This window comes from Phalacrocorax carbo, chromosome 7, assembly GCF_963921805.1.
Source record: "Phalacrocorax carbo chromosome 7, bPhaCar2.1, whole genome shotgun sequence".
Taxonomy (NCBI): Eukaryota; Metazoa; Chordata; class Aves; order Suliformes; family Phalacrocoracidae; genus Phalacrocorax; species Phalacrocorax carbo.
This window is the reverse complement of record NC_087519.1, coordinates 17339671-17356283: the sequence shown is the minus strand read 5'-3', so window position 1 is coordinate 17356283 and position 16613 is coordinate 17339671. Positions and strand designations below refer to the sequence as shown.

Here is a 16613-nt window from a genome sequence, read left to right as displayed (position 1 = left end):
CAAGTAAGAAGATACATTTTGGGGGAAATATTTGACTGGTCGATGTTTTCTGCTTTTAGATTTTATAATTTTGGAATTAATGTCTTGGAAGCTTGTCTGGCATACAAAGTCAGAATTGACCAATACAGAATCTCTAGATTCAGAAATACCTGGCTACCTGATTTTTATATAGAAGTAGCTTTTGTGCTTATTTACTTTAAACAACGCTGTCTGTCCTGTCAGAAGTGCAGAAAAACTGAAAACAAAGAGCATCTTTACATCTTCCTGCATCTGACCTTATGGTGCTGCTCTGCTTGTTAATCTTAATTCTGTAAATAGGACAGTTTTGGACAGTAATACAAATACATTAAGCATGGTATGTTCATTAGATAGAAATTAAAATTCCTATGTAAAAGACTTATGGTTTCTTGCTGAAGACAGGGGTTGTAGTGTGTGTTGGTCAGTGGCTTCTTGGAGGTTGCTTTTTTCATGATCTAACATACTTATTGCTCATGTAATTTTGAAATATCAAGTGTACTCCTCCATAAGGCCGAGGCACTCACCAGTATTAGTGAAAAAGGAGGAAATGTTATGTGAAACCAAATAATTGCCACTTGTGTTCACAAATCAACCAAGTTGTCTGAAACTGGCTGCAGTGCAATCTTTCTTAGTATTTGAACAATTTGAACAATTGACTTTCCTTCTCCATCAGTGCTGGACATAAGAACAGCCCTCCTGCTGCTTGTCATGCAGTCAAGCTCTCTATTCTCCCTATGCTTATTTTATTGAATAAATATTATTTAGCCTTATCTGATGTGTCATACTGTGATGAATAGAAGGTTACACTATGAAAAATAGCAGTCCTTTTCCCAGACAACTACCGAAGTCTGTATTCCCAATTTTTCAGAAGTCATTCCTGGATGGGTTTTTTTTTAAACTAATCATATGTGGCTGTGTTAAGAAAGTAAGCTGTAGTTATGTTTATACCATGTTTATTCTAGTAAAATTGGTAACATAAATAGTAGTAAAGTTTGTCCAAATAAAATTTCTGATGTAAATATTCTTTGTTTTAACATCTTGTGTCTGCTATAGCATTAAATAGTAGCATTGAATCAATGGAGTTGCTTTGAATTTATGCAAATCTTTTTTTCACTCAGTTGTAGATTAGTGTTGACTTCAATGGAGGTACAGTATCTTAACAAACTAATTTTCAATTTATAGAAGTGTCAGGACTTATTATTGCAAGCATTTCATTGGGGGACTATAATATTGTTGAAGAATTTTGAGCCTGTTTGGGCTCAGTGTTGTTGCTTTTTGGTTGCTCTAAATTAAAGAAGGAATAAGCTGGGTGTTACCTCTTGCTATCGGACACACAGTGTCACTATGAAAAGCAACTATGTATCAAGTGAATGTGACTACCTGCAAAATTTGGAATTGAGTAGTCTTTGAGATGTGTGTTGTTGTGTTTTTTGTGGATTCCTCCTCGAACCCCCCTCCTTGTGTTGGATTTGAATATGCTTGCTGAAGGGTCATCACTGCTAAGTAAGGAGAAATAAGGAACAGGTTCAGGAGCAGAAGCTGAGGAGAAAGAGGGGAACAGGAGAAGGGAAAGGGGGCCAAGATCCCTCATTTCGTCATGGTGAGCTGCTAAAGTAGTTCAGTTACATGTGGCAATATAGCCTGAGTAGCAATGCCGAGTACTCAAATAGCAGTTCTGTTCCTAAAAGGGAATTTCTGCAATTAACATTTGGTTCAGAGCAGCTTTCCTATCTGTAGTATACTTGTTTTTGGGGAGGGTGATTTCGTGGTTTATTTGGAGGTATGGGAGTCGGGTTGGGTTTTTTGTTTCTTTTCAGTAGACACGTTTTTTTTCCTTGCCTCTGGAAGGAGTAATTTATGAGTTACCAGTTTTCCTTTTTCTCCTTAAATCCACCACATAATAGCACTGTGTTGACTGCATTGCCAGAATACATGAAATTGAATTAGGAGCTTATCAGAAGTTCTTTTAAAAAAATTAATGTGTTGCTGTGGATTGACTGTGAGGATCTATGCACTCTCCCTTTGCTTCAGGACAAGATGATTAAAAATACTGCATCTCCCCCGCTTGCCTGCGCACCATGCCCTTATCTAAAGTTTCTAAATTGCTTAACATCTACATTTGTTTGTTGTGGGATAGACCTTTTTCTGGCCAGTCATGTACTTTCCGGAAGCTTGTCCTGGGAACGGAATGTTTTTTGTGACAAGTAAAATGAAATGCTAAAACTTAAAAGGTATTCTGGCATACTCTTATATTAATTGGACTACTTATGTTGAGGGGCAAAAGCAAGGAGACTAGTTTTGGTCTTGCTTTCCGCTGTCTTTGAAAAAATCAAGAAGTAGACCACTGATTTCTTTTCATCTTTCTGTCTTTCCATCTTTGCTTTTGCTGGCAGTCTTGCTTGCTTGCTCCAGGACACCGCAGAGGGCTTAAGATGCTAGGAATGATTCCTTTTACTGGGCTGCAGAAAGAGGATGATGGGAAGGTAGAGGGAAAGTGTACAGAGAGGGATATACCTTTTTTTAATGAGCACTATTTCAAGTGATAAGAATTTGGTTACTAAATCTATGGTATAATTTTTAGGATTCATATAGGAAATCCTGTGTATAAATGTGATCCTACACTTTCATTTATACTGTAATAATGACAGTGAATGGCAATGCTTTTCATTTCCATTGTTCTTTTACCCCACCACACCTTATAAAAGTCACTGTTCTGTTAACTGAAAAGGATGCAGCTGCCTAATGCATCTGAACACACTACAATAGAGTAAAATGTGAAGCATGAAGCAAGTCTACTATATCCTTGAAACACTGGAGGAAGTCAGAATTAGACAAAGTAGTTAATATCTAAGCTTGACTTTTGGCCAAAACATCAGGGCTCATGCCTAATAGTTCTAAGGAGTACCATGGGATCTCCACCACAGCTGGTCACCACCATGCTTTTACATATCCTAAGAAGCAGAAGCATGTAATGGAAGGTGGTGTTCTTGCAATCCAGCTAGGGTGATGCTCTGTCCTAAGGTTCACAGTGACTGAAATGTGTAACTTGTCAGGACTTGCTGAGCTGGAACTCAGCTCTTGCTAACAGGCCTTCTACAAAGTTACTGTGGTTCTGTCCTGCTGGGCTGCATACATTAAACTGAATTTTACTAGAGGAGTTTAGTCACCCTGTATACATGCTGTGTGCAGCTGCTGTGTATGTGTTCCTTGCAACAAGTGTTTGCAGGTGTTGCACTCTCTTTTTTTTTTTCTTGCAATGTTTTTCTTGTTTGTAAGATAACTGCTGTCCATTACTATTGCATTTTTGTACACATCAGTTCCATAAAACACAACCAGCTGAAATGTAGTCCATATTTCTCTTGGGGTTTTCCACTGGTCAGTATATTTGCTTGCCTTCAGCACAGTTGCTTGGCTTTATAGGTATGCATGCTGTTTAATTCATTGAAACTTTGGTAAAATACAGCCTTTCTGTCTAACGATGTTGCTGTTCTAATTACAGGGATCTTTAGGAAACAGGAGAGATGATTTAGTCCATGCCAAGACTTTTCCTTTAAAATTATCCTTTTAGTGTGACATATTTAGAACAACAGCTGAAAGAATTTTCTTGCTATCTCTGCTTTGTTACTAATTCCCTGTCCTTGATGTTGTGGATTAAAATGGTTAGGAAATAAAATTCTTCTTTGGAGAAAGGAGACAGATAAGGATACATCATTGTATGCAAATATACTCTTTAAAAAAATCAAGGCCAATGGTTTTGTTATTTTTAACCTGCTTTATCATGGACCTCTGAATCTATCTATTTATTTATTTAAATAAAAAATCCCCTGACTTATTTAAGCTCAAAGCATGAGGGACTTAAAGCTCGTTCTGTGTTTCTCTGGAAAAAATGAAAGGCTCTTTGTTCCAATTGGATTCCAGAGCAGGTGAGCTTTCAAGGCCATAGATAAGGCTCTCATCTTCCATCAGGGCAGTGCATTGCATGCTAGTTCTGTCCCAGACCTTGAATCAGAGTGATGATAAAGATGAGAAGCTTTTGGATTCAGAGGTGAGTTCTGTTAGGGAATGTTGCTTTCTGTTTTATGACAGCTTGACTTCCCTGCTTCTGGAGTGATGGGTGGATGACTCACTGAAAGATCTTGAGAGGTGTTTTGCCAATCAGTCAATAAAGAAAATCTGTATTTCCACCACATGCGGATCCCAAAGAATTTTTCTAAGTGTAGAAATATGATAGAATGGCAGTATCTTTGTTGCAGCTGAATATGATTGACCTGGAAAAGCCCTAGGGTAGTACAAGCTGAGTGACCTAGGTCACAGGTGATAGTTAATGATGAGGAAATAGTTTATTAAAATAAAGAATCCTGATTTGTGATATAGTAAGGGCCTGATGCTTATAATCTTTACTGTAAATCAGAAGCAATCCTACTGTAGATAAGGAGTGATTATATAGAACTGGTAGAAGTTTACTTGAAAGTACTTAACGTTCTCACAGAAAAATGGAAAGAAACCTCTGCCTTAAAACATGAGGGTCATAGAGCGTAATGGTGGTCTTGGTGTGGAAAAAAAATTAGCCAAATTTGGAGGGAAGCTTCAAGCTCTGTTGGCACAAAAACTGTTCTGAACATTTTTCAGAGCTGTTTACTTTCTAGGCTATTTAAATAATGTTAAAGTTTCTTCAGATGTGGTCAAAGTTGGTTGAAGGGGCAGTTAAGCTTTCCAGGCATTGTAACTCCCTTCAGTGCTTTGTGAATACAAAGGTCTTCTACTTCCAGGCTTTTTAGCCCTTTAATCTTCACAGGCACAGATGTTCAGACAGAGTTTTTATACAAAGAACGAAAACCCAAATAATTTAAGCTGGTAATATTTACACTTACCATGTACTGTAAAATCCAAACGGTTTACTACATCTCTGAATAAAGGCTTCCAAAATGCACTGAAGGATTAAAATAGCTGAGCATACTAACCAGGCAGACATGTACACATTGTGTCATGATGTTTTGTTTGGGCTCTGCTCCATTTTTCTGCTAGCCTTGAGAGATGTTCATTGTTATCTGCAAGTTTGAGGGGGTTTTTGGTAGATTGTTTTTTATCGAACCACCAATGTTCCATGTTTCTTGTAAGATGCATAAAAATATGGTTGCTTGCAAATGAACTTCTATAAAATGGACTGTAAAGACTTTCTGCTGGGAAATTGTTGTGGCTATATAGGTATGGCCTTTATCAAAAATCAGCTGAGCTAATACTGGAAGAATATTCCTTTAAGACGCTTAGACTGGTGAAAGAATTAAACCAGTTCCATAGGTATGTTTACAACACTAGCAGGGAAATATGATAATGTTACACTTGAACAGGTTCTAAAACTGAACTATAATTTTCTCAGCCCATTCAAAATTTGGCATGCTGTGCTCTGAACTGCAGTTCAGTTCTAGTTTCTCTGAGTCTCCCTGCTTTTGTTTTTACACTCTTGAAATTTTAAGAGGGCGAAGACTAGCTCTTACTTCGTGGGATTGATCATTGGTCGATTGTATAACAAGATGGTGAATGTTCATGAAGTATACTGTGTTCATCTCATCCCAAGTATGACATAGCATTTTTAATAATAACAATATACTATTATACTGGCTTTTTCAATCCCTAGTCAGGCTGAGCCTGGCTGTGATAAAAGCTGCATGCATATCTTTTGTGACAGGCTTTGCCCTAGCAAAATCTCTGATCAGTCAGAACTATAAAATAAAGGAGGTGTGACCCTGGGGTAATGAATAAATAAGAAGAGGTCATGTTTTCCAAGTGCCTTGACACTCATTCAGTAATGATGGTGACAGTTTGGTGTCATTGCGTGGGTTATCGTGTGGCGTAACAAGAAGGACGACCATGGAAGGGACAATGAAAAAATGCCTAAAGCCTCAAGGGTGTTGAGGAATATTAACAGGATTAGGACTCTTTCCCCTGGGAAGCACAGGACAAATATGATAGTAGTAGTTTAAAATAAAAATGGCATGCTGGCTTCTGTTAATTCCACTTTGCATCCAACACATGAACGTGAGTTTACTGAGTGAATTACACTGCTAGCATTTTTGTGAGCAGGTGATAAAATGTTCTTCTGGATACAATTTCTTTTCCTTTGGGTGAAAGTAATACCATAAAGCTATGCAAAATGTACATTCATGCCTGTTACATCCTTTTCAGATGTATAATTAGGAATATGATGTAGTCAATTTGTTCATGAATCCACTTAAAATCAGGGCATTTAACCAGGAAAAAAGAATTACTACATAACATGTTAGAAATTAAATCTATGAAATATAACATTATTGTATTAAACTGAAGTTGAAGAAAACCTGACATGTCTGACTTGATTTAGATATCTCTAGGTTTAAGGCTTGCCACTGTCTTGTATCCCTTTTCAGTTTTGAGTTTGGACTAACATGCTCAGGATCTGCAAAATACTTAGTAACATTGGCTGTGGCTATAGCAACTTGCTTATTTACATAGCTGGTTAAAAGGTATACACTGTCACCAACTATTATGAACATTATTAGTGTGAAAGCCTGTTGTTAATTCACATTTGGAGTACTGTATGCAGCATTGCACACCCATGGCAAAATGTAGGTGTGTGGAAAAGGTGCTGAGAACGAGGACAGTCCAAATTCCGGCCTGTTTTCCTTACAAAAGGAGGTTGAACAGATAGGACTGCTGAATTTCAGAGAGAGATCCTAGAATTGGGTTGTGTCAGTCAAACATCACGATTTGGTGAAGGAGAATACAGAATGATCACTGTTCATTTATCACAATGAAAAAATTTGGGAGGCACAGTGAAATTATCAGGCTGCAGGTTTAACCAGAGAAAAAGGAAGCACTTTTTCAATGTAAAAAGCACAATCTTTTGGAAGCCAAGATTGGAAATACGCTAAAAAAGGTATTAATTGTATTTCATGGAGATTAAGTCCAGTAGGGGGTATGAAAAACAATTTGAATATGGTGTTTAGCTGATGGAGGACCTTAAATTACTGATTAGCTGGAAGCAGAGGGTCTGTGGATGTCTCTGAATGTGTCTCGGTTCTTGTACCATTCCCTAAACCTTTGGTTCTTCCACACAGTCAGAAATATAATACTGGGTTAAATGGGCCTCTGATTTATCCACTTTTCTTTCTACTTTTCTGAAGAGTTAATATGTATGTAAGCCATAGTTTAATAGAATCATAGAATTTCCTGAGTTGGAAGGGACCCACAAGGATCATCAAGTACAACTCGTGTCCCTGCACAGGACAACCCCAAAAGTCACACCATATCTCTGATGGCATTGTCCAATTGCTTCTTGAATATTGTCATGCTTGGCGCTGTGACTACCTTCCTGGGGAGTCTGTTCCAGTGCTCCACCACCCTTGGGGTGAAGAGCCTTTAGAACCTTTTCCTAATATCCAACCTAAACCTCCCCTGGCACATCTTTCTGCCATTCCCTTGGGTCCTGTCATGGGTCACCAGAGAGTATAGGATGAAGTATCCTGCAGTATTTTTCAGTGTTTTTCAGATCAGTACTGCATTGTCAGTCATTGTCTTCATGCACAACTAATTACATTTGTAATATTTGTGGCTTTCAGTTCAAGAGATACTTCCTCTTCAGGGACATTCTTGCATAGTATAGTTTCAACAACCGCTGCTGACATCCCCTCATGGATATCTTATTTCTAAATTCTGAACAGAGGTTGTACTAGAAATTTGCATTGTATTTCAATCGCTTGCGTAATGCTAGTTTTTGCTGGAATTTTTGATTCAGGATCAGAGTGATTGCTGAATTATATGAATTCAAGATGAACTATAGTTCTATTTAAAATACAGTCTATGTCAACCTACTGGTAGTGTGTTTAATTCAGTAAGATCTAAGGTTGTAATACAGTAAAAGTGAGGAAAGACTTCATGCTTGTCAGAAGTCTAAAGCTACAGGAACGACCACTATTGCATTAGGCAGTGTTTTAATGGAGAATTAGTCTACCTAAAAGCTACTAAAGATGTTAAAATTCTGTAAGGTAACTTTAAATTTCTGAAATCCTTAAAATTTGGAGGTAAGCAAGTAAAGAATATAAAGAGATTTTTTTTTTCTCAGGACATAAACAATAGTGGATGTAATTAAGGAAGCAAGAGACATAGCATTCTAAAGTATTCTGCTTTCAGTCTTTTTCAATTTATTACCCATCATATACAGAGTTTTTGTAACTGTGTAATCTACGTAAACATGCCTGTTGCACTGAAGATAAGTAAAATGTGTGTGAAATATTTAAAATCAAACAAACTTAATTGCACTGTAGTTCCTCTACAATTCATGGTAATGTTGAATGCTAGTTATGGAATTTTAGTTCTGTATTTAGAATTAAACTCCATGGACTTAAATTTTCACTGTGCATTTATTTAGTTCTGCATGGAATCAGTATTGAAGGTTTTGTACGCAGAACAAAACCAACATCTAGTTACCATTTAAATCCATGGGAGTTGCATGTTTGAGAGAGGATTTTAATGACATGTTTTTAATTGTCTTTCTAACTTGATTAGTTAACCCAAGGAAGCATATATGATGCATGTTGCATGGACCTGCGGAAAATGAAGGGAAACAGAGGAACTGGAATTTGCTTCCTTCTCTGCCATGTGGATAAACATCTCCTTCTTTTCTGTGTTGACTTCTGTTGTCTTAATAAGTTTATTAGCTTGCTCTATTTGGTGTTCAAAACCAGTCACTTAAATCACAAATATTATCTTACAGATCTTTTACAACAAGCCGATTTATAAACAAACAAAACCCAGGAAACAGGGGGGAAAAAACCAAACCTCCAAGAAACAGAGGGATTCTTAGTATCTTTTAGAAAGATAAAAAATAAGATTGAAATGACATTGTTCCATAGACTGCCTGCCCACAATGGTATTTTCTTTAAGATTTTGGGGAATTCTCTTATCTGCTTCACTGTGCCCAAAACAGACTTTGGGCTGGTATTGATGTTTTTCTCTTATATTATTTCTAAATCAATGATCCCAATATTGAGAAGTTCTGAGCTTCTAACAGGTTCTGATTTAATCAGATGATTTGTGACCACTTAAAATAAGGGTGTTTTTCTGGCTTTTTGTTTTCAGTTTAGCCAGGATAATTTAGGTAAATCAGGCACTTACTTTCTGGTGTTTTAGTATTTTTATATTTTTCACACACTGACTGTATATATTTATTCTATATATGAATGATATTTTTGAAAAAAAAACAAACAAACCCAACAAACTGTTTTAGAAACTCTGCCTAGTTTGAAAAAGATGGCTGTCAGAATAAAACCTGAATGTAATGTGCCTCCTGGTTACAAAAGTAGCAAACTAGCAATTTAAAAGGAAACTGGGGAAAAAGAACAGAAAAGGCTGCAGGTGCTGGTACGTAAAGGAGGAAGAGTGACCCTGCAACTACCCTTCTAAAAATCTAGCCCCAATTTCAGTTTGCCACACTCACCGTTAGGAAGGTGACAGATTGGAAAATAGTTGGTGCGTAACAGTCATTATGAAGAAAATTTCAGATTTAAAGAATCTTTGATAGCAGCTTGTTAGGAGTTAGTGCAGATGTAGAAATTGGAGGCACTTGCACATCTGAAAGCTTGTCCTGCTTTTCTTTACTTTGTTTGCTATACAACTGTACCTAGTGAAATGCATTGCTTCCACTTACAAACCTTGTCCTGCCAAATAAATGAAACATGTATAGGAAACACAGAAAGGGCTAGAATTAGGGGGTATAATTAAGGGGAAAAGTAGATTGCATTTGCAGAGCAAAATATTTGGTTGTTGATTAACTTGCAGTAGATAATAATATTCATTATAACTAAATGCACTGTCAAAAAGATTTCTAAGTCACCTAGAGAAGGAATCAATCATGAACTATGGGAAAGTAGGTTAAATTGGTTAGATGATGTCTCCCTTTTGCAGGCTATGTGATGCTGTTAAAGAAGTTACTTTCATGACTTGACTTGGAACGGAGAATTCAGTATGCATTTCACTTGTTCCCCAGTGCAGGCTCAAACTCTTCTCTTTAGAAAGCGTGCTGTTCTATGGGTAATTTTTAAAGGGAGAGGAGGAGGAGGAGGAGGGATGCAGTGTCAGATTATGTAGTAATGGTGTATTCAACCCATGTTTGCAAACCGCATTCCACCAAAGCCTGCCATGTTTATAGCTAGCTGATCAGTACTGTATGCTCAGTGGCATAGGTGGTTTGCAGTTCAGTTAATGCCTGCGCATGTTATCTGTGACTGGAGACAAAGCATGTAGGTGCTAATCTTTTGCTATTATACAATAATGTTTGAGGCAGAATTGTTAATGGAAGTTACATGTTTAGGACTTCAACCTTTGAAGCGGGGAGAAGTGACATACAGACAGACAAGGCTGTCGTTCCAAATCTCATTATGAGTAGCTACAGACTTGAATAGGGCTGCTGAGGTATGGCAGGCATTTGTTTGTGGACAGTGCCTTTTTTGTCTCCTAATTGAATTGATAGGCTTGTATGTGTGTGCTTGTTGGTACAAAGGTTATTCAGAATGTAAATAAACTATTAAAGGATGCTCATTTAAAAGAATGTTCTGCATATTAATAACTGTGAGAATCAGATATTGGAAGCCTGCTTTGAAAACTTGTCATTCAGCCAGTTGGACAAGAGAAGCAATAGAAAAACTATGCATTTAATGAAAATGGATCTAATTTCTGTGTGACAAAGTTGAGCACTCTGCCCAATGCAAAACACTGAGAAATCCTGACTATATCTAGCTCCAGGAATGGGTAAAGCTTGGGGCACAAGTCCACAGGGAGATGGCGACGGGTGATTGTAACTTCTAGGCTGTGCTGATACCTTGCCAACTGCAAGGTGAGGATATTCAAATATTTGGCACACAGCTGGAGGAGTTAGCTCTCCTTACAGTAACAGTCCCTGTCTTTCCTAATCCTTCCTACCTAGCTTCCTTCAAGGAAAAAAAAAAAACCTCTCTTTGGGGTGGTTCTTAGTTTTGCTTTCCCTGTGCTGCTGAATGGTGAGTGTGGGCTAAGTGGCGCTGAACACACAAGACCAACAATTTGTCCTGTCTTTTACTGAATTTGATGGAGATTTCTGTGAATGTAGGATTGGATGGGTCATGCTGAATAACTTTTTCTCCTTGAACAATTAAGATGGGGGTTGGGGGAACAGTGGTAATATAGGAGTTAACAGTATTTTTGGCTGGTTGGAAATCAGCCTGTCCCTTATATTATTGCTTTTCTAAAAAGTTCCACATTAGGTGTGAGTTCCTGAATATTATTGCAACCAGTAGCAGCAATCTCCATTGTTGAGGAATCAGAGTGGAAGAGAGCAGTCAGTGTCTGCTGAACCAAGTTAGTCACCAAAATGACCTTACTTCCTGGCTTTGCCAATATTTTAACAGTTTTCATTGTCCACATTTCCAAGCTTTACATTACACAATGTTTCCTATTGCTGAGACCTAAAGAAAATCTGCTCCTATACAGGTAGTCCAAACAATACTTTTGGTCTGAATTGGCTGTAGACCTTCTTCTATACTGGCAGAATAGGCAGCTGTTTGACTGGGAATGAGTAAGACAAATTGCTTCCTCTGTCATTCAGTTTCCCTCGTGACTGCAGAGTGAATGGCTTAAAAAGGTTATTAGTGCTCTCCTTGCCTTACAGTGTGAATTCTTATTCCTAAGTCAATCTGTTGTGTCTACAGGTTCCCCAGAGGATAGAAAAACAGACAGATGCATCTGAGGATAGCAGTGCAGGAATCCCAGGCATGTGGGGAAGCTGGGGCCCCTGGTCTGCCTGCTCTCGGAGCTGCAGTGGCGGTGTGATGGAGCAAACGCGGCCCTGCCTCCCAGCCTATTACCGTGAAAGGGGCTACCGCAGGCCAGGGCAGCAGTACCCAGCCTCGGAGAGAACTCTTGCTCATCAGAATTACCGACACCACGAGGACTCACTGAGTGCTTATCCTGGCCATGTCATTTCTGCCATCCGTACATCTGTGCCACTCCATAGGAATGAAGAGCAGCTTTGGGCTGGCCTTTGGGCCTCTGCGTCTTCCGGAGGCCATAATAACAGCCATTTGAGCAGAGGAGCATTGAGGGGCAGCAGGCATTCTCAGTCCCAGAGGCAGAACGCCAAGCCTGAAAAGAGGTATGTGTCTACACACACATTTTATTCTTGCTATGAATGATGTAACTTAAGCATGACGTGTCAGATTAGAGTTGATATTTTTTAATACTTATGGAAAAGTTATTAAAGACTTAGACTGACTTTTACAATGTTTACCATCTTCTGTGGAAGGTTATCCTCCCTGTTGACTACTTACATGGTAATACCCAAGGACAGATATTCTACAATTGTACTACGCAGATTACTGTATTCTCCTTTAAGATTTGTTTTACAATTTATTGAGATATTTTTCCTTTACTGCTACACTCTCATTTGACATTTCCATCTTCACCGTAATAATAAAGGTCAGAAAAAGTAACAGCTATATAATTGGTTTCTTAACTTCAACAGCCCCTCTGATTTTAATTGATTGAAAAAAAAAGTTCATCAAATTTCTTTTCATAAAGAATGGCCAACTGTCTGTTTACTTTTTTCCTAGTCAAAACTCTAGGTTTGTTTTGTGTTTTCCAGAGAGTTTCTATTTATGGGCTTTATGTTTTCTCTTTTCCCTTTTTGTTTTCTACCACCTCTTTCAGCAAAATTTCCTGTTTGACAAAACTAAAAAAATATGGTTGTTTAATACATTGAATATTTAAAAAACTGATTATGTTTATATCCGTTTCATAGTATTAGCTGTTCAGTCTTTAAGGCTGGGTCAAACCGTGCTGTTACAGTGAATTCCAATTTCTCCAGTTTCTGAAGGAACTCTTTTCTCTCTTCTTAAATGCCAATCTATCAGTTTTTTGTATGTGTATGAAAGGAAAATAGATGTGTTTCCAGGTTGGAAACTGAGGAGAACAGGCGTGGAGATCCCCTGGGAGGGAGTGTTCCTGAAACATCTCTATTCTGTCTGTCTTTCCTCAGAATATGGATTCCAGCAGTTCTCGGGTACTTTCCCTCTCAGCCCTCTTCTGGGAGATGCATGGAGAGATTTTTTTGAGGGTAGTTAACAAAATACCCAGAACAAACAAACAAACAAAGAACCAAAAAAACCAAAACCAAAACCCCCTCCTTCATATCTGCTTCTTTAAGATTCTTAGGTGAAGTAGTCAACTGTAATTCCCTTCTTAAAGACATCTTGCCGACCCAAGCAAACAAAAGGGATGTTACCTTGAGGCAATATTCCAGCCTGACTGGAATAAGACAGTAGGACTCTGTTGCTGGTGGTAAAGACATGCTCAGCCCCTGCAAGAAACTCTCTCCATCCAAAAGAATATTTGAAAATAGAAATTAACCTGTTAGCATCCTGTTTGCCTCAGTGAAGCATAAATTTAAAAAAGCGGGAACAGCTGTTAAGATGTTGATCTTCCTAGGTGTTGGTCATTTCCTTTAATCCCTTCTCTGTCTTTCTTTCAAACCTATGCAAATTAATAGCCTTGACCTATTGAGTTTAACTTCAATATAGCACTGATGATCTTATAAAAATTCAGAGAACACCAGAGGCAGGCTTTTAGTAGCAGGGTTAACACGATTCCATTGAGCCAGAAGTCATAATTTCTTTTTTCTGTTTTCCTACTTAATCATTTATTGTAATGCAGTTCTGTTCTTAGTTGTGCAGTGTAACAGATATAGGTTGTAGTACATAGCTGGGTTATTACTAATATTGGAAGTCTGGCCTTGAACTGTCAGCACAAAGTCATTCAAAGTCTGTTTGCTCCAGCCCCTTGGCACCCTCGGTCTCCAAGGGAATCCCAGCTGGCCTGGCCTCTGCAGCAGACCTGCTGCCAGGCTGCTGGCACAGCTGGGCTTCCATCCCCACAGGCTATGCCTTGCTGCTGTGGTGGCCTCTGCAGGCCAGGAGAGACTGAACAGTTTGAAACAATCACTGCAGTTATGGCTGGAACATGAGAGGACAATGAGCAGAAAATAATATTGACTGTGTGCAGAAGCGAAGCTATGTTATGTCCTAATAAATGCCTTGCCATGTGAAATATTAAAATAATCATAATGTCCGTTGTGCCTCCAGTTTCCTGTGTGATGGAGGCCTTTGCTTTTGAAAATTCTTGTGCTTTCCTAAGCACAATGCAAGCTTCTGTACCACAGTTGATTTTTCCACCCACACGCATGCTGCCTCTTGGCAAAAGACTGTGGATTCAAGGTCAGCGTTTTAATCTTATTTGCGTAATAAGTTATTTCCATCTTGTGTTAAGAGGGTCCCTGGTGGCTTTAAAGCCTGTTACATTGCATAACTTTCAGATTCTTTGGTGGTGACTGTAAAAACAGAACAAGAACAAAAAATGTTATTTGAAAATGAATTTATTAGAATGGCAGACCTAACAGTTTTCCTTAATTTAAAAAATCCAGAGCACAAACCTTCTTTACAAAGGATGTTACTGGTCCTATAAGATAGATGGAAAATGGATTTCAAAATGTAAGTTATTCTAGACATCATTTTTGTACTGTAGAGCAGTGTTCAATGTTCACTAAATGGGTGATATTGGAAATTGGTATCAGGCTATTAAAAAAAAAAATCATCTGTGTTTTTACACTAGGTACAGCCAGTGGAAACTTTTTTGGCTATTCCTATTCACTGTACTGGACTTTATATAAAGCTGTAATTTTAGCAGACTTCCATAAAACAATAAAAGAGGCATGGACATTTGTGACTGAGATAAGCTCACATTTGAAAGCATGGTAAGATGATATTGGGTGGCTGCCAGGGCAAATACATTTTTGACAGCAATAGCAGTCCTTCAAAGCATCTAAACATGTTTGTATCATTTAGCAACAAGTGGAAAAGTTCTCTGTCTGCTTCCAGGCACCTGACAACGAACTGTTCAGTTTCTTTAGCAAAACTCAAAATATAATTTATTTATAATAAATTTTGACCTACCTTGTCTGTGAAGAGGATATTCACATTTTCACCTTTTGAAAGTTAGTTCATACATGATTCCGTTAGGCTTTAGAAACCAGGGCTGCACATTAAGCTCAGGGAGAGGGAGATTTGAGGTACCCATAATTAGAACCTTAATTAAGTGCTCCCCTTTTTATCATATTGCTGTAAGTATAGTTCTTGAGTAATTGAAATGTATTAGGAAATGATAGTCACTACAATGAGGATGGAAACACAAAAAGAAAGCTGATGATTCTCTGGGTTGTCTGCTGGAAAAGGTAAGAGAGCTCTTCTCAGGTCTGAAGAGTTGATTTCCCATTAGCACAGCTAGGTGTTTATTTTACCTAGATAAAATGTGTGGAGCATACCATACAAGAAGAACAAACAGGAATGAGGAGATAGTGAAAAGATATCAAAGCATTTAGATGCCTCTATAGGGAGGCACATATGGAAAAGTAATAAGGGCATGCAAAAGGATAACATGCTTTAAGAGAGAAAAAATGAAATATGATTCATGGACTAGGCTTTAATATTTCTTAAATGCTGCATTTCCTGTTCTCTGTTTTGGTGAAGTGGACTTTCATGGTGGAGCGGCAATTTCTGTGTCCACTTCTGTAAGCATGATGTGTACTTTTTATGTGGTTCTTAGCAACAGAAAAAAAAAAAATTATCACCAGAATAATGAAATACGTAAAGCAGGCTTGCATAAAGAGTACAAGTTTAAAGAAATATGTTAATAAGGAAAGGGTTTCCCTAAAACTCTTTTCGTATTTGGAAGAAGAAGGAGAGGAAAGATTTGCACTGAGGAAATAATAATAAAAAAATCAATTTCTCATGTGGCTATAGCTCTGTGGTCTTTATTCTGCTGCCAGCAGCTGCTGTGAAATTCTGCTGTGCTGCTTTGTACCCTGTGTAGGGTTGGTTTGCATTTCTAGGCCTGTAAGCAAGGGAAAGGAATGGTATCTCTTAACGTCAAAACAGAATTTCCTTCTTGAAAGTATTACTTTTGCCCCCCTCTCACAGATGTGACCAGGTAAATGTAGGTCACTCAGCTGGCAGGTCTACAATTAACCTTTAAAGGGACAATTATGTTATTTCCTTAAGCAATTTAGCATTGTTCGCTGCATGTTCTGATACAATTTTTATGACCTGTTCTAGTCAGTTCCAGTTCATAGAGGTGGACAAGAATGTGATTGCTGCACCTTCAGGTTCAAGTCTAGTTGGAGGCTAGTTACTAGTGGTGTTCCCCAGGGGTCTGTGCTGGGTCCAGTCCTGTTCAATATATTACATCAATGACCTGGACAAAGGGACAGAGCATACCCTCAGCAAGTTTGCTGACGATACCAAGCTGGGAGGAGTGGCTGATACACTGGAAAGCTGTGCTGCCATTCAGCGAGACCTGGACAGGCTGGAGAACTGGGCCAAGGGGAACTTCATGAAATTCAACAAAAGCAAGTGTAAGGTCCTGCACCTGGGGAGGAACAACCCCACGCACCAGTACAGGTTGGGGGTTGACCTACTGGAAAGAGGCTTTGTTGAGAAGGACCTGGGAGTGCTGGTGGACAGCAAGCTGACCCTGAGCCA

The 16613-nt window shown here is 38.5% G+C and overlaps 1 protein-coding gene across 1 annotated transcript in view; it reads left to right on the top strand.

Annotated features, from left to right (window-relative positions):
- THSD4 (thrombospondin type 1 domain containing 4) overlaps nucleotides 1–16613 on the top strand; it is a 345527-nt gene that overhangs the window by 27720 nt on the left and 301194 nt on the right. Inside the window, exon 4 of the mRNA XM_064456549.1 lies at nucleotides 11736–12178. Coding sequence (XP_064312619.1) covers nucleotides 11736–12178 — 443 coding nt within the window. The remainder of the gene's footprint in view (nucleotides 1–11735; nucleotides 12179–16613) is intronic.